The 17,444-nt window shown below is 53.0% G+C and overlaps 1 protein-coding gene across 1 annotated transcript; it reads right to left on the bottom strand.

The window, feature by feature from the left end:
• Positions 1–8,185: 8,185 nt before the first annotated feature.
• On the bottom strand, positions 8,186–16,239 carry FKBP4 (FKBP prolyl isomerase 4). Its single transcript, XM_005907207.3, has 10 exons — positions 15,903–16,239; positions 13,939–14,083; positions 13,359–13,501; positions 12,466–12,586; positions 12,040–12,196; positions 11,336–11,426; positions 11,162–11,245; positions 10,734–10,919; positions 9,887–10,126; positions 8,186–8,965 (listed from the first exon to the last, which is right to left on the bottom strand). The coding sequence occupies exons 1-10, from the start codon at positions 16,005–16,007 to the stop codon at positions 8,858–8,860; spliced, it is 1,380 nt and encodes a 459-aa protein (XP_005907269.1). The 5' UTR covers positions 16,008–16,239; the 3' UTR covers positions 8,186–8,857.
• Between the last annotated feature and the right edge of the window lie 1,205 nt (positions 16,240–17,444).

The following is a 17,444-nucleotide window of genomic DNA, read 5'->3' as shown; positions in this document are numbered from 1 at the left end:
AGTGAAGTTGCTCAGTCGTGTCCGACTCTTCGCGACCCCATGGACTGCAGCCCACCAGGCTCCTCCGTCCATGGGATTTTCCAGGCAAGAGTACCGGAGTGGGTTGCCATTGCCTTCTCCGTAACATCCCTTTCAGTTCAGTTCAGTTCATTTCAGTCGCTCAGTCGCGTCCGACTCTTTGCGACCCCATGAATCGCAGCACGCCAGGCCTCCCTGTCCATCACCAACTCCTGGAGTTCACTCAGACTCACGTCCATCGAGTCGGTGATGCCATCCAGCCATCGAGTCGGTGATGCCATCCAGCCATCTCATCCTCTGTCGTCCCCTTCTGCCCCCAATCCCTCTCAGCATCAGTCTTTTCCAGTGAGTCAGCTCTTCGCATGAGGTGGCCAAAGTACTGGAGTTTCAGCTTTAGCATCATTCATTCCAAAGAAATCCCAGGGCTGATCTCCTTCAGAATGGACTGGTTGGATCTCCTTGCAGTCCAAGGGGCTCTCAGGAGTCTTCTCCAGCACCACAGTTCAAAAGCATCAATTCTTTGGCGCTCAGCCTTCTTCACAGTCCAACTCTCACATCCATACATGACCACAGGAAAAACCATAGCCTTGACTAGACGGACCTTTGTTGGCAAAGTAATGTCTCTGCTTTTCAATATGCTATCTAGGTTGCTCATAACTTTCCTTCCAAGGAGTAAGCGTCTTTTAATTTCATGGCTGCAGTCACCATCTGCAGTGATTTTGGAGCCCAGAAAAATAAAGTCTGACACTGTTTCCACTGTTTCCCCATCTATTTCCCATGGAGTGATGGGACCGGATGCCATGATCTTCGTTTTCTGAATGTTGAGCTTTAAGCCAACTTTTTCACTCTCCACTTTGACTTCCATCAAGAGGCTTTTTAGTTCCTCTTCACTTTCTGCCATAAGGCTGGTGTCATCTGCATATCTGAGGTTATTGATATTTCTCCCGACAATCTTGATTCCAGCTTGTGTTTCTTCCAGTCCAGCGTTTCTCATGATGTACTCTGCATATAAGTTAAATAAGCAGGGTGACAATATACAGCCTTGACGTACTCCTTTCCCGATTTGGAACCGATCTGTTGTTCCGTGTCCAGTTCTAACTGTTGCTTCCTGACCCGCATACAGATTTCTCAAGAGGCAGGTCAGGTGGTCTGGTATTCCCATCTCTTTCAGAATTTTCCACAGTTTATTGTTATCCACACAAAGGCTTTGGCATAGTCAATAAAGCAGAAATTGATGTTTTTCTGGAACTCTCTTGCTTTTTCCATGATCCAGATAGTCTTGAAATGAGGGTAGTGAATCGGACCAGCTTTTTAAAAAATGAAATAGAAAAAGCCAAGTAATCTCGAGTAGTAAGGTAAGTATTATTTTTGTGAAACCTTTGTTTCAATTGTATATATTTATACATGTATATAGGGCTTCCCAGGTGGCACAGTGGTAAAGATTCTGCCTGCCAGTGCGTGAGTTGCAGGAGACGCCTGTTGGATCCGTGTATTGTGAAGGTCCCCTGGAGGAGGAAATGGCAACCCGCTGTGGTATTCTTGCCTGGGAAATTCAGTGGACAGAGGAGCCTGGCGGGCTACACTCCATGGGGTCGAAAAGAGTCAGATGCAACTGACCACACACATACATGTGAATACAGGCTTATTATGTAAAGAAATTTTTTTTCCATGGTGGGTGTGCTCTGTAGGTAAAAGTTTGAAAATCACTTGTAAAGCGCATACAGTCACTTGTAAGGCACATTGCACATATATTATCTCATGTAAGTAGTGCATGTGAGCTTGTGTGCCTGTTCCAGATTTTTTATTGAAAAAAACAGGTTCAGCAAGATAAAATAGGAAGGCAGAAAGTGATGGAGGTGGGTCAAACCAGAATTGTTTGAGCAAAAACCCACATCCTGTATTTGACTGCCAGAGTTCCCAGAAAAGTCCTCGGGCTAGAAATCAGGGTTGCTGGGATTCTGGGTCTGGTCTGGCGCTTCAGCACAAAGCTCTTGCCCTCCTCAGGGGCCTCCATCTGTAGTGTAAATGGAACATCCCCATCAAGTCTAGACTTGGAGTGAAACCTTCCATGTTGAATCCAGTGCAGCCTTTCTTTGGGCTTCATCAGTCAGAGCATCAAAAGTATTATTTGTGAGATTCTGCAGGTGCTCAGTGGGTTTTCAGGTTTAGGCCAGCAGGCCCAGACTAATCTACACATGGGTTTTTCAGGAGTCAACATTGTAAAAATAAGGATATCTACCTCACCCTGGTGGCTCAGTGGTATAGAATCCACCTGCCAATGCAGCTGATGCAGGTTTGATCCCTGGGTTGGGAAGGTCCCCTGGAGTAGGAAATGGCAACCCACTCCAGTATTCTTGTCTGGGAAATTCCATGGACAGAGGAGCATGGCAGGATACAGTCCATAGGAGTGACAGAGTCAGACACAACTTAGGGACTTATCTGGAGAAGTGGAATCATCTGACACAGTGGAAGAAAGCCCCAGGAGCTGGGGAGGGGTGGCACCTTTTGTCCTAGAGGTTCTGTGGCTCTCATGGCTCATTAGATGAGGACAGGGAGCAACTGGTCAGAATAGCAAGAGGAGGCAATCTGGACAGATGTTGGGCACAGTGCCCTCAGGTTTCTGTTTCATGCAAGGTCCATGCAAAAGGCCCTGGGTCACACACATATCAGTTCAGTTCAGCACTCAGTCATATCGACTCCCTGCGACCCCATGGACTGTAGCATGCTAGGCCTCGCTGTCCATCACCAACTTCTGGAGTTTATTCAAACTCGTGTCCATTGAGTCGGTGATGCCATTGAACCATCTCATCCTCTGTCGTCCCCTTCTCCCGCCCCCAATCTTTCCCAGCAGCAGGGTCTTTTCCAGTGAGTCAGCTCTTCGCATCAGGTGGCCAGAGTACCAGAGTTTCAGCTTCAGCATCAATCCTTCCAGTGAATATTCAGGACTGATTTCCCCTAGGATGGACTGGTTAGATCACCTTGAAGTTCACGGGTCTCTCGAGTCTCCTCCAACACCACAAAAGCATCAATTCTTCGGCACTCCGCTTTCTTTATAGTCCAAACCCCGCATCCCTACATGACTGCTGGAAGAACCACAGCTCTGACCGGACATTACTTCGTTGGCAAAGTAATGTCTCTGCTTTTTAACTTGCTGCATGGGCTGCTCATAGCTTTCCTTCCAAGGAGCGCCATGTGTGCCTAGTGCTGGAAGCCCACCTCCTCTATGGCGGGCGCGTGTGCTGCTCACCTGGCTCTGCCACGTCTCCGTCCTCGCATCCTGGCTCCAGTCCTAAGCGTCCACCAGGTTTAAGGGGCGGAAAAACAACCAGTTTCAAAACGTTTATATCTGAATGTAGACTTAGTTTTGAATTGTGTTTTTCACTGTATGTATAACTCCGTTGTTTTTTTTTCCCAGCTCTTTCAGTGAAATAGTAAAATAATAAATAACCCGGGACAAAATACTTGAGGATCACCTCACCTCAGTCACCCAGTGCCCTGACCTGACCCAGCTCTCTTAAAGGGTACCCTGACCCAGCACCCACAGGAGCTTGGTTTATCTTCCTCATCACTTGGGCTTATTGTTCTTGACCTTTCTCTGCCGGGGTGCCTGTTTTTGTTTGCTCTGTCATGTCATGAAGGTCATGTTACTGTGATTACAACTTGGATTTATTGCCTCTTGGCTTTTGTCAAGAGAGCCAAATAAAGTTAGAAAGGAAGGAAAGATAGGTCTCCGGAAATAAAGCATGAATCAGTGCCCACCCCCACCCCACCCCTGCCACGCCTCTCCCTTCTCTGTCAGTTACTTTTAACTGCACCAAGTGTTACAGTCACAGCGAGTGGAATACAGGCCCCGGCATTGCAGAGCCTTGCGGACAGAGGCCTGGCTCCACAAGGAGAGCCCTGACTCCACAAGGAGACTCCTGTTCTTGGCCCTTTCTGGTGAGATGATTGGTGGGTCTCCACTGGCACCATCTAGAGCTCAGCTCCTTTAGGACAGGCACTCTCAGCGTGGGTTTTGGCTTCCTCCCCAGTGCTGCCTAACCAGGCCTTCTTCTTGGTCAGATGACTTGGATGCAGTGTTCGTGTGGGTGGCATATTCTCTACAAACCAATAGCCAAACAATAGCTTCAGTAGAAACCTGCTAATAGCAGGGCAAGGGGAGGTGCGTCAAGCGGGAAGCATTTCCCGGGAGACTGTCCACTTCTCCCCGAGTAGACATGGGTTGTTCTGTTCAGGGTGTGGACCTAGGATGCTCAGTAAGAGACGGGAGCTTTCAAGAAATCTCTTCCTGTATGTGAGACCCAGAGCCGCTCACCATCCAGAGGGCACGGCCAGAGCTTCCAGTGGGCTCAGTGTGAGACTCCACCAGTCTGACTCATGATGCACCTTAGCACACGGAGGGTTCTAGAGCCCTGAAGCACAGAAACCTGTCCCTCAGACTTGACTTGACCTAGAATTTACGCAGAATAACAGTGCAGGCAGCTGTGCTCTGAGAGACGTGGTTACTCAGAGTCCCCCCACCACCACAGGTCTGGCCCTATTAGGATCCTGAGCTCAGGAAGGCTTTGCTCTCAGAACCCGTCTGGGCTGCTGTCCAAGACTCTGCTGCTGCTGCTAAGTCACTTCAGTCGTGTCCGACTCTGTGCAACCCCAAAGATGGCAGCCCACCAGGCTTCCCCATCCCTGGGACTCTCCAGGCAAGAACACTGGAGTGGGTTGCCATTTCCTTCTCCAATGCATAAAAGTGAAAAGTGAAAGTGAAGTTGCTCAGTCGTGTCCAACTCTTCAGGACCCCATGGACTGCAGCCTATGAGGCTCCTCCGTCCATGGGACTTTCCAGGCAAGAGTACTGGAGTGGGTTGCCATTGCCTTTTCCGTTCAAGAATCTACTGCCCGTTAACTGAAGGATGAAGAGTAGTTCTTGTCACTGAAGGCCAAACGTGAGGAAATGGGCAAAGGATGGTAAACATGTTTTAGAGCTGGATTGAGGTGGTCATGCAACATTGTAATTGGACTAAGTGCCACGGAATTGTTCCCTTTGAATGGGTAAAACTATGTGAATTTCACCTCAAAAAGAAAAAAAGCAAACAAACCCAGAACCACATTCTGTGTGAGGCACTTCTCACCATGGAACCTGAGACTGGAGATCTCGAGGAATGTGTGTGTCTTGGATGGGGGAACAGGTATGACTGGTCCTCACCTCTAGTCAGGGGACTCTCGGAGTTCTAAAGGCCTTGATTTTTCTTGGTCATTCCTCCTTAGAACCACTTTGTAAATCTTTCACATCCTGTTTGCCTCCCAAAGCAGTGTATTTAGTGTTGTTCATTACATGCTAATAAGGTTTTGTTACGTTTCAGAATTAAGGATTGTTGGTGCATCCACATTATCAGAGGTTGGCAAGCAGCTGGGGAACTCGGGCGGTAAAGCCAGCATAACGATTTCCAGAAAGAGAACAGAGATGTCTTCTTTCGTTGGCTTTTCTCGGGACTGCCCTGAGCCCACTGCCATTTCCACCTGAGGGTTACCTGGCTTTGAGGAGGGCTCAGGTGGTCAGAGGAAAGGCAATGGCACCCCACTCCAGTACTCTTGCCTGGAGAATACCATGGATGGAGGAGCCTGGTAGGCTGTGGTCCATGGGGTCGCAAAGAGTCTGACACAACTGAGCGACTTTGCTTTCACTTTTCACTTTCACGCACTGGAGAAGGAAATGGCAACCCACTCCAGTGTTCTTGCCTGGAGAATCCCACAGAGCCTGGCAGACTACAGTCCATAGGCTCACAGAGTCGGACACGACTGAAGCAACTTTGCAAGTACAGGTGGTCAGGGACAGGGGAGGCTGGTCTTTAAGACAGGAGTAAGGCATCAAAGGTTCTATGGTGTAATTCTTGATTTTCAAGCAATAGTTTCCTGAAAGGGAACTCCTTGTTACTAGTCCTACCGAAAATGTCTTTCATCTGTTCTTTTTCCAACTGAAACAGTGGACACAGTTGAGCCTCTCATGCAGACTGATGTGGAGGGGAGTCCAGCGTACCACCGCTGGGAGGGCAGGCTGGCCCCACCCCATGGGGTGACCTGCAGCCCAGATGGGCTGGGAAGGTGTGGTCGGGGCTTAAGCCTATAGAGATTTATCTGCCACGCAGGGTCCCTGGTGCTCAAGGGAACACTGGGGTGCCTTTCATGGGACCAGAGGTGGGTGGGGGGGCCCCACAGCAATGCTGGAAGGAGGCTGCTGGAACCAGGACTGCAGATACTCAGGAGATAAAATCTATAGAACGTGATGTTCAGACCAACACCAGAACAAGATAAACCCTGTTTAAAATTTTCCAGAGACCACTTTAACTCTGCAGGAACCGCGAAGGCCTGGTTGCTACTAGTTCTGTCTACTCCACATTTTCTGCATGGAAAGATTTAGGCATTGGTGAGGAGGGTGCAGCTGCCTGGCAGACGCACTTGCAGCTGACCCAGAGCAGAATGGAGTAGGAGGTGCATTTATCTTTAACCTTAAAGGCTTCTAACTGCTTTAGTAAAACATCTTCAGAAGACAGTTTTAATGTTACATAGACCAGAATTTGTCCAGTTCAGGGTTCTGAGTGCAGTTTTTCTTTCCCAGTTATATTTCAAATTCTTAGAATCCTGCGGAAGCACCCAGAGGTGGAAGGACCCTCACACTTTTTCTTCCCATCTCCATTTTTGCAGATGAGCAGAGGTTCAACTTGCCCAAGGTTTCATGAACCTCAGGCCACTCTGGATTTGGTTAAGAGGTCATCTCACATTCCAGGCAGACCTTCTTCCCATTCAAGTTCTGAACCTTGGTTTCCTCGCCTGTAATCCGGGGCAATGCCTCTTTCTGTGGAATGGTTTCAATGATCCAAGTTAATCTGTGTGACGCTCTTGGTTTAGGGCTGGGTTTATATCGCAAGTGCTTACCGAGGGTTATCTGTATCATGGGCTATGACACCAGGACACAAACCCTAAGCCCAGGGCGTTGCTGTGACCCCAGCAGAGAGCAAGCAGAGGCGCTGGCAGAGAACAGGCGAATTTTCGTTCTGGCTCCAGCAGCAGCTGTGCTCTATGGCTTGGTGAACCTTTCCACACACAAGTGAGTCCTGCACCATGACAAAGAATGGAGAAAAGTCCTCCTGGAAGTAACTGTACAGGCATGTGGCATATATCGTGCACTCTATCACGGTGCAGGAAGGAATGGACAGCCCACACAGGGGCAGAAAGGCACACAGGCTCTGGCTTGCAGTCAGGAGCATCTGGACAAGACATGTGATGCCTCACTTGTGCCCCTTGGCTTCTCTCAGAGCCCTGGAATGCTGCAAAAGCCATGGGTCAAAGCACGGCGAGAAAGCAGCACAAGCTTTCCCCCCATTGAGGCCAGGCAACAAGCTGGAGCAGAGAAGGCAGTGGCACCCCACTCCAGTACTCTTGCCTGTAAAATCCCATGGACGGAGGGGCCTGGTGGGCTGCAGTCCATGGGGTCACTAGGAGTCGGACACGACTGAGCGACTTCATTTTCACTTTTCACTTTCATGCATTGGAGAAGGAAATGGCAACCCACTCCAGTGTTCTTGCCTGGAGAATCCCAGGGACGGGGGAGCCTGGTGGGCTGTCGTCTATGGGGTCACACAGAATCGGACACGACTGAAGCATCCTAGCAGCAGCAAGCTGGAGAGTGGGCCCGAGCGGCTGTCAGTGCCGTCAGGCTTTGTAACTATTCGTCCCTGTTCCCTTGTGTACAAGGTGACAGGTATTGCTAACACCAGGGGTTTCACTCTGTAAGGAAGCCAAGAAAGCTTGAACACTCTACTGAATTGCTTAGGCAGAAGCCAAAACATTGAACCTCAAAGCAAACTCAGTAGTTTGGTCCCAGAAGTTTAGATGTTTGTATATTTTCCTAAGCAGTTAGGAAAAGAAAAACCAGAACTACTAAGACCTGCCAGGCTGCTGCAGGGAGGGATGTGGGGAACCCCTGGCCAGGCCTTCAGCGCAGGCCCTGCTGTAGTCCACGCAGTGCCCAGCAGGCCCTCCTAGACCGCTGCACAAGTCTGCTGCACTGCAGGTGGGGCTGGGCACAAGGTGGGCGGCTCCCTGAGCTTTGCCCCAACCGTGCAGCCGCCCACACCCACCCTGAGGCTGAACAGAGAAAGGGCTGCCCGACACCCAGGTTTTTAGTGTTTCCACTTTATTGCTCAAGCACGGAACTTGAGGCAAGCCTGGACCTTCAGCAACGTGCAGAGAAGAGGCTGAGGGGGTGGGGATGCGACCTGGCTGAAAAGGGACACTGACAGGAGGGGGTACAAGGGTGGTCACCATGACACCAGAAGACAGCATCAGCCGCAACAACTGGGCTGAGGAGGAAGGGAGTGGAGGTAACGGGCACAGCAGTGGTTTTCCCATGCCCCTAGCACCCACATGGAGGCCGCGTGTTTGGAAACGGACCAGGAGGAGGGAGGAGGGGAAGTGGCTGCCCAGGAGGAGTCTCCCTGTCCACCCTGCCTTCTTGTCGGACCTCACATCCCTACCACTCGCCCCTTCTACTATCTGAAAAATGGACACAGCAAACAGGAAGCAAAATAAATTAACATTCTGATGAGTGTGCGTGTGGAGGGACATTCATTCACGTGGAATGGAGTGGGGGGAGGGGAGACACCACCTAAAATGACCCCCCCACCCCCCAGCCTGCTCCTCTCTCCCTTCCCCCAAAGCCACCATCCAACCAGATAGAAAAATAAAGGTCTAATTCACTCAAAATTCTTCAGTTTGTACAAAACTAACAGGGTGGAGTAGGGTGGGGGGACGGGCAGGCAGCCATGGGGACAGGGCTGGGGCAAGGCTATGCTTCCGCCTCCACCTGAGGCTGGCCCCCAGCCACGTCGTTCTTCGGCTCGTCCCTCATCTCGGCGTCAGCTGGCTGGTCTCCCGCAGCCACTGTGGCCTTGGCCTGTGAGAAGGGAAGAGGGGCAGGGCGTCAACACCAGTTCTCATTTGGCCCTCTCCCCTGACGAGAAAGCTGACTGTCACTCCAGGCCCCCACTCACCTGCCTGTACTCAAGTAATCGCCCTGCACACTGACACCACGGAGTCTGTACCCAAAACCCGCACGCCACATAAAAAATAGTACACATGAACTTCCAACAGAATTACAGAGACCAGACACACCTGTGCATGCGTGTACAGAATCAGGGACTCATCGTTTATTGCAATACTACGGAAAACTGAACTTGGCCATGGCAGGGCACTGAACGCTTCAAATATAGCTAGTTCAAACTGGTTTAAAATACACATTGGATTTTGAAGTGCCACGTGTTAAAATATTTAGATACCTTGGGTCGATTAAATATTAAAATTAACTTCACCTATTTTACTTGTTTTTAAACACAGCTACTAGGAATTTAAAATTAGAAATGTGGTTTGTATTGTATTTCTGTTAGTGCAGGCTTAGAACACAGAGACTAAGAAGCAGGGAACAGGGTAAATAAGATACGATACACCCACTCAGTGAAATACTACATGAGCTCTTTTGCACGTTGATGTAAATGAGCTTCAGGTGTGACGTCCAAGAAGCACGAGGCACAGGCAGGAGGCAGCGCCTGCTGCCCTACACCCGGGAGCACTGCCTGCCCTGCAGCCTTTTTACTACAGGCTCTTCTATGCACTTTGAATCCAACTATCACCTCTTTAAACCTCAGGTTCTTAAACCTGTGTTTTACTAATGGGCACAGAGAATACAGGGCGGGAAGCACAACAGAACATCCAGCTCCCAACCCGCAGGGCCTGAGCAGGGACAACACACAGGGATACACACAGACTGGCACGGGACCAGGTGATGGCACCTCCTCCCGTCCACCCTGCCCATCCTCACCTTGGTCTCCTCCTCAGCCAGCCTCTCAAACATGTTGGCGTAGAGCTTCTTCTCCTTCTCAAGCTGCTTGCGGATGCGCTGCTGGCACACGACCAGCTGGGCCTTGGCCGCCTTGTTGCTGGGGTAGAGCTGCAGAACCTTCTGGAAGTCAGCCCGTGCCAAGTCAAAGTCATTCACTGCCAGGTGGGCCTCTCCTCGGCGGAAGAGGCCTTTCTCATTGTTGCTGTCTAGTTCCAGGGCCTAAGACACACAGAGGAGCAGCAGCAAAGTCTCAGATCCTCCCAAGTCACTGCCGGTGAGAGGAGCCCCACCCCCGATGAACAGGTCTTGGGCACCACGTGGAAAGGACCTGAGGCTAGGAAGGCACCTCATTTAGCCGAGGCACACAGGAAAACGGGCCTTCAGATGAAAACCACCTGGACGCTAACACGCTCTTCTCTTTCTGGGGGGCAGGGGAACCATGTGGCTCATGGCTTGGTTCCCCACCAGGGATCCACGCGCCCCAGGGATAGAAACGCAGAGTCCTAACCACTGGACCTCCAGGGAAGCCCATCCCCCTTCAGAATAAAGCGGGTACAGGAGGGAGAGGCAGAGGGCCAGGAGGGGAGAATGCTGGACTGGTTCCTCCAACCAGTGCTTCCACTCGCCTCTGTGCCCTTGTCCTTGACCTTAACTAAGCCAAAAACCCGCTTGCTTCCCACACTGCTGCCTGTGGGCCTCCACCTCAGAGCCCCACAGCTCCATCCTGCCTCCCCTGCCCTAGTCACCAAGGCCAAGTTTCAGGCACACCGGGGGCGCACCCAGCCCTGCCTGGACACACCGCCCTCACCCGCCTAAGGAGCCTCACCTTGTTACAGTTCTCAATGGCAGCGGAGAAGGCTTGTAGCTTCAGGTGACACATGGCCAGGTTGAGGTGGGAGGCCAGCCGAAGGGCCTGCGCCTTCTCTGCGTCCTCATCAGAGAAGCTGGACTCGTATTCCAGCCAGGACACAATCTTCTTGTACTGCAGCACAGCTTGCTTGTACTTGCCTTCCTACAAGCGGGGGCAGGCTCAGGCACCCAGCACAGGCTCGGCGGCCCCAGGCTGTCACAGCCCGTGGACACCAGTGACCCAGGGGTATGAGAGTCATGACCCGCCCCGCCCCAACCCGACCAGCCAGCTCAGATCCTCTTGGTGACAGCTGCAGGTACCAGCCTGTCCACTTCCTGGCAGAAAGCCCGCTGCCGTGGCAGAGCCCACCCTGGGAGTGTCTGAGGACCTCGCTGCGGGCTCACCTTGAAGTACACAGTGCCTCGCTCCTTCACTATGGTGCTCTGCTCCAGCTTCTCCTCTGAACTCATCTCCCAGGACTCCTTGGCCTGCCATACCCCAAAGGAGAAAAACAAGCTGTCAGCCGCCCCAAGGAGTTACGTCCGAGGTGGTGCAGGGAAGACCCTGAATGAACTCACCTTCTCAAAACTCTTGAGATGTATTTCATACTTCAGCTCAGCATTTGGTGGGATCTGGAACTTCTCCTTCCCAGCACTGCCGAAAGCATATCTGTGGTGGCAAGAAAACACCAGGTCGTTTCTTAACTTGCTTCATACTTAAAAGGTTTCCTGCAAAGTGCCCTCCCCATCCCTTTGGTCTTGGTGCAAACTTCCCTGCTTGGCAAAATCTTCCCTGATGCTTCTTCACACAGTTAGTTGGGCTCTTACATCTTACACATCATTCTAGTAACTCACATTACGCACTGGCACGATTATCTCCCTGAGCAGAGAGCCATTAGAAGGTGGGAACAATGTCTCTGAACACCAAGGAATTTTCTGCACTGTGTCTGGCACATAGTAGGTATGTTTCAACAAACATTAGTAACGACTCAATTAACAGGAGATGAAAATCTTGGGCTGGGAAAGGTAATCTGCCACAGCCATAACTGAAGAGATGAGGTTTTGATTCAAAAAGATGTGGGTGATTGTGGCCACGCTCCTGAGTACAACAGAGGTCCTGAGGTGTCTGTGCCGAGTGACCAGCACATAGTGACTGCTGGCAGGGGAGGATACAACTGGCTATACAATACAGGCTGGCTCTACAACTCACCTGGACAAGATCTGACCTCAGTTCGCCCACCTGCTCTACAGACTGCCCACACCTGGGCCAGAGCTGGCCTCACCTGGGCTTGAGATACACAATGGAATGTTCTCCTTTTTCCATGCGCTGGATGGCTTTCTCCAGCCCACAGGGCAGATCCATGCTCTCCCCCTCGCCAACCTCAAAGCGGAGCTCCCGCCGGTCAAACACCTGGTCCTTGAAGTATCCTTCCAGTGCAACTGGCGTGGCAGACAGACAATGCACTGGATTTGAGTGGGCTGGTGACTAAGGGATGCACCAGCCACCCCCAGCCACCCCCCTGCCCTGTCCCTTCCTACTCCCCAGATGCCTTTCTGCATTCTCAGATGGAGGGATGTTAAGAGAATGTGGTTCAATCCCTCACTTTACAGATAAGAAAGCTGGATCACAGAAAGGTATGGACCTGCCCACAGCCACCCAGGCCCTGCACAGCGGAGCCCGAGTGAGAATCCCAGATTGTGAGCCTCACCCTCCACGAGAGCACCTTCGTTGGGCTTGGCATAGCCCTCCCCCCGCGTCCGTATTCTCCTGATGATTCCGCCGTCCTCCTCTTCTGTCAGGTCCTCACCCTTGAACTCGAACAGCTCCACCTGTGGGACAAGATGTAAGGATCCATGCTCCCCTCTCTCCCACAAGAGTCCCTAGTAAGGGCCAGAGCAGGTCTGACTGCACAGGCAGCCACACCAGGAGTGGACCAAGTGGCTAAGTTCTCAGGAGCGGCCCTGGTCTCGACCTTGCTATCAGTCTCCTTAATGACTGCCCTATAGAACAAGCACATGTTCCAGATGGTCCTAATTCAGCTGCTAGACAAGCTCCATCCGACAGGCATTAGAAATGACCCCACATCTCTCACTAGTCTTTCCAACATTCTCCAAGCCTCCACTGCGTAGGGCTCAACCATCTGTGAGTCTTAACACAGTGAAGTTCCATCTTCTCAGCAAAGGCTTGCCCCTTGCCTCGACCCATGCGAGAAGCATCTCTGCCCGCATCTTATCTCCAGGGCACCAATGTTCTCCACTGTCAGTCATGACTGCATGGAGCCTGTGACCTCCCAATTCCTTCGTGTTGGTCCACCTCCCTCTGAGCACCCCTCTCGAGATGAATAGGCCTCAAGCCCTCACCCCGCTGCTTGAAGTCTGAAAGAGGGGCTTGCGGTCACCTCCCCCCAACTGAAACCTGCCCACTGACAGTTCTCTGGCAGTAGCAGTAGGTGATGAGCACTCCCTGTCTTCCCTCCCCTGAGAGCAGGCCCTCAGCCTTGGCTACATTGTCTCCAAGCAGCAGGAAGGGCTGGAGGGCAGCCAGACCCTGGGCTGAGATAAGGTTGGCTCTCTGCCTGGCCCTCTGTGGCTGGACACTCACCTCAAACACAAGCGTGGCGTTGGGAGGGATCTTCGGGGGGCTGCCCGCTAAGCCATAGGCGTACTCTGGCTTGCAGGTGATATGGCACACTTCACCCACCTTCATGGTCGCTACAGCAATATCCCAAGCCTTGATGACCTCCCCTGTAGGTACAGAAAAGAAACAGGTCCTCTTTGGCAGGGATCTCCCTCTGGGTTCAAACAGTGGCCTGAGAGACTTACTGTCCCATGCCCAAAGGGAAGCTGGGTACTATTTAGAAATGGGACCAGGAAGGTAGAAAATCTGGTTGCGATAAATGGTATCGGGTCTCAGACCTCTCAAAAAAAAAAAAAAAAAGAAAAATCACTCAACTCTGAAATAAAGAGGTTCAAGAAAACAAGGCAGTCCACCCCAGAAAAGGAAGCAAGGTTTTTGAAGGTGATCAAGGCAATGAGAGACTAAAAAAATCAATAGTTTCAGGACAGTGGAAATTAAAAAAAGAACTGTAATAAGCTGTTCCCTGTTTAAGCTTCTGAGAATACGGTTTCTGTTTGTGACAGCGCACACACCCCAGTCCTAAGAGCCTGCTAACCATGCCCACCTTTCCCCAGGTCGAAGGAGAACCTGTCCTTGCGGTCCAGGCTGGAGTCGAACTTGGTGCCATCAAGCAGCCAGCCTGTGTAGTGGACAAAGACTCGGTCCCCAATCATGGGTATCTCCGTGCCAGTGCCCTCTCGCTTGATGACCTGGAAGGAAGGGAAGGAGAAAAGGTTGAGTCCCTGGGGATGGACACAGAGAGGAACCATGACTGTTCGCATGCCTCTGGCCAGAATGTAAACGGTCTCTTCTGCCTCCTTGCAAGTAACTCAACAAACCCATCATCAAATGACTCTGCTGTGGGCTTTGGCTAGAATTAAACTGACCTCCCTTTCTTGGACCATGACATGACTTGGTTTGAAACACTGGAGACAAAACACCTGAGATCATTTTTGCTGTTACGATCTTAAAGAAGTCACTTTAACTCTCTAAACTGACCACATTTGTAAAGTAGTGATGATAAACCCTATCAGAGTGGTTACAGGACTAAACCAGTAAAACACTGAATTTATCAGCAGCAAAGGGGAAAGTATTTATGCTACATTTCCTCATGCTTCCTAAACTCCAGTCATCCAATCAGGTCTGGTTTAGAGAGAAGAGGGAAACCAGAAAGTCCAGGAGAGATTAAGAGCAATTACCAGCTTACAAGTGAGCCAAGGGCCTTTGAGCAGGAGGCCCTAGGCTCTGACCTGGGACTTGAGCGTTCCTGACTGGTAGGCTACTGCAGTCCTTGAAGTCAGGGCCAGAATATTTCCCAGTGTTTAGAAGAACCTGCTTCTCTTCTTTAGCGTTTATAAAAAGGTGGTCTACCTGGTTAAGTGTGCAAGTTACCCTCTAAAGGAAAGCTCCCACGATGCAAGGCACATGCACTTGAGTAAACAGAAAAGTGAAAAGGTGGTGTGGAGAATGAAAAGGGGAAATGGGGGTCTCCCTGGAAGCCCGCGTGCACACTGGGAGAGCAGCCAGGTGCGTTTCTGAAACGGCTAAGAAGCTCGCCGAGGTCTCCAACCTGCCCTGGCCACACGCACACGTGGGCTGAGCTGCGGGAAGCCAGGAGAAGCAGAAAGACTGGGTGAAGATAGGAACGAAGCCGGGCTAGGATTTCGCCATCCTGGACAGCGCAGAACCTGCTCCGAACCGCGGCCGGTTGTCCTGACCCGGGTCACGACGCCCTGCTGCCTGGCTCCTCCAGCCGTAACACGGTTTACGGCGCCCAACCAAAGCACCTCCTCCCAGTCCCGCACCCCGCGCTCAAGAAGGCCCCGGGCCGGGGGGGAGTGGGGTGGGGTGCGGTGCGGGCGGGGAGTGGGTGAACTACAGGTCCCGGCATGCACCGGGGCCGGGGGGGGGGGGACAGCATGGCCGAGCGGGTGACCTAGCCGGGTCCCAGCCTTTAGGAAAGGGGTGACCAGAGGGCGGAGGGCGCCAGGACCGCGCGCCAAGTCGCACAAAGGCCCGCGCGGGCCAGGCAATAACTCCCGGGACCCTGTTCGCGTCCTGGCTAATGTTTAACTGCCGGGGTCGGCAAGCTCCGCACCCCGGAGACGCAGGCGGCTGCGGTTGGGTGGGGGTGCTCCCTGGCGGCAGCGGCGGCCGGGAAGAAGCCGGCCGCGGGTCGCAGATCGCAGCGGGGCGGTGCACGCCGCCGGGCCCCCCGCGCGAGCGCGTCCGCCCCCAGCCGCGCCCCTCCCGGCGTATGCCGCAGCCAGAGCAGGCGCTGCGCTCAGGGACCCTTCCCAGGCCTGGGGAGCCTCAGCCCAGATGTTCCCCTTCCGAACGTGTGGCAGCCCTCCCGCCCTGAACCGGCAGCCTGGCCAGAAAGGCGATGCGCAGGGCCACGGCTGCATGGCCTGCTCAACGGCCAGCCGGGAGGCTGAAAGGCGGCCGTCCGAGCCCTGGCCAGATACTGGGGCGCTCCCAGTGCCCGAACCCCCCCGCCGCCACCCCGGGGCGCCCCCTGCCCCTTACCTTAAGCACCCCTTCATCCTGCTTGGGGCTGATGTCCACCCCTTCGAGGCGCAGCGGCGCCGACTGCGCTCCGCTCTCGGCCGCCTTCGTCTCCTCGGCGGTCATCACGCCGTTTCTCGGGCAGCGGGCGCCGGAGTGTGCGCGGCGGTGCGGGCAGCGGGTCGGGGCTCGCGCACCTCTCTGCTCGGGCGCGGGCGCGGGCGGAGGAGGAGGTGGGGTCGTGGGCGGCCGGGGGAGCGATTGGTCCCACCGCCTCGGAGGGAGGGGCTGGGAGGAGCCGGGCGGCCGCGAGGGACGTGGGGGGAGAACTTTCTAGAGGCGCCGGCGGCCGAGCGGGTTCAGGCTCTGGAGCTCAGGGCGCTCCTGCGGAAGGTGGTTTCTGGTTCGTTCCTCCCGCCGGCCGCCTAGCCCCGCCCCGGCCCCGAGACCCTCGGACTCGGGAGCCAGCCCCCGCCCCCGCCGCTCGTTCTCCCGGCCTCCCCCTCCCGTCCCCCCGGTCTAGCCAGATTCTTCCAGATCCTTCTCGATACCCCCGCAGCATCCGACGCCGCGCGGCCGGACGTGGGTGCCGCGCGTGCGTCTCCCCGGCCCGAGCCGCGGGCTGCCGGCCTCCCCGCCTGGTCAGGCGCGCGTCCTGAATGCAGAGCGAGGGGAGCGTTACCTGGGCGTGTAGGGCCGGGGAGGCGTCTGGGTTTCCCCGGAGAGGGGCCAGCGTGCGCCCTCGGCCCGGCGAAACGCTGCGATCTGCCCGTTTGCAAGAAATGGCCCGTGTGTTAAAGGGGCCTTTCCGACAATAATACAACTGAACACATAGAATGGATTCAACTCGCGAGGAGAGCCACTGCATCTTACTGAAGGCCCATGAAAAGGAATATTTTCTTAATACTGGGTTCTCGTGTATTCATGGACTTCCTGTGGCGACTAGGAAGCGCCATAGTTACCAAAACAATAACTTTTTGACAAAAAGATCTGTGTATGGAGGGTCCTGCTCTTCCTTACCACTTAAGCCCAGTTTAGTATCTGGTGCGTGTTATCAAATAATTATTGGCTGAAGAAATGTGTATGCCAATAATAATAAGGTTTTTTGTTTATTTGTTTTGGAGCCCTTGCTCAGTGCTTGGCACTGTATTATGAAGACTGTCCTATATAGGTAGAAAACTAAAAGGGCTGTTTTCGGATGAAATTTCAATATTATAACCAGGTAATTCATTGTAGTCTTTTCTCTTGGGATTGGCTGGGAAGGGATGCAGGACAAATAAAATCGTTTCTTCCAGCAAATGTATTTAGCCTCGACTAAGACGTTTTTCATTCAGTGACTGGCCTTCCGCGGACTTTAGGGGATTGACTCACTAGAGAGTAAATCCGCTTCCTTTCTACCACTGTCCTCAGGAGGGTGAGAAGTAACGGTGGCCCTCCGAAGTTGCGGGAGACGGGCGGAGGGTAGGGGGCTGGCTTGCCGCCTTGGCAGTTATCTTGCTGTTGGCTCCTGCACCTGTGTACGGTCACTCTCTTGTGTGTACTGATTTCTTTTGAAGCTGGGGC

This window comes from Bos mutus, chromosome 5 (assembly GCF_027580195.1).
Source record: "Bos mutus isolate GX-2022 chromosome 5, NWIPB_WYAK_1.1, whole genome shotgun sequence".
Classification (NCBI taxonomy): Eukaryota; Metazoa; Chordata; class Mammalia; order Artiodactyla; family Bovidae; genus Bos; species Bos mutus.
This window is presented reverse-complemented; position numbering and strand designations above follow the sequence as displayed.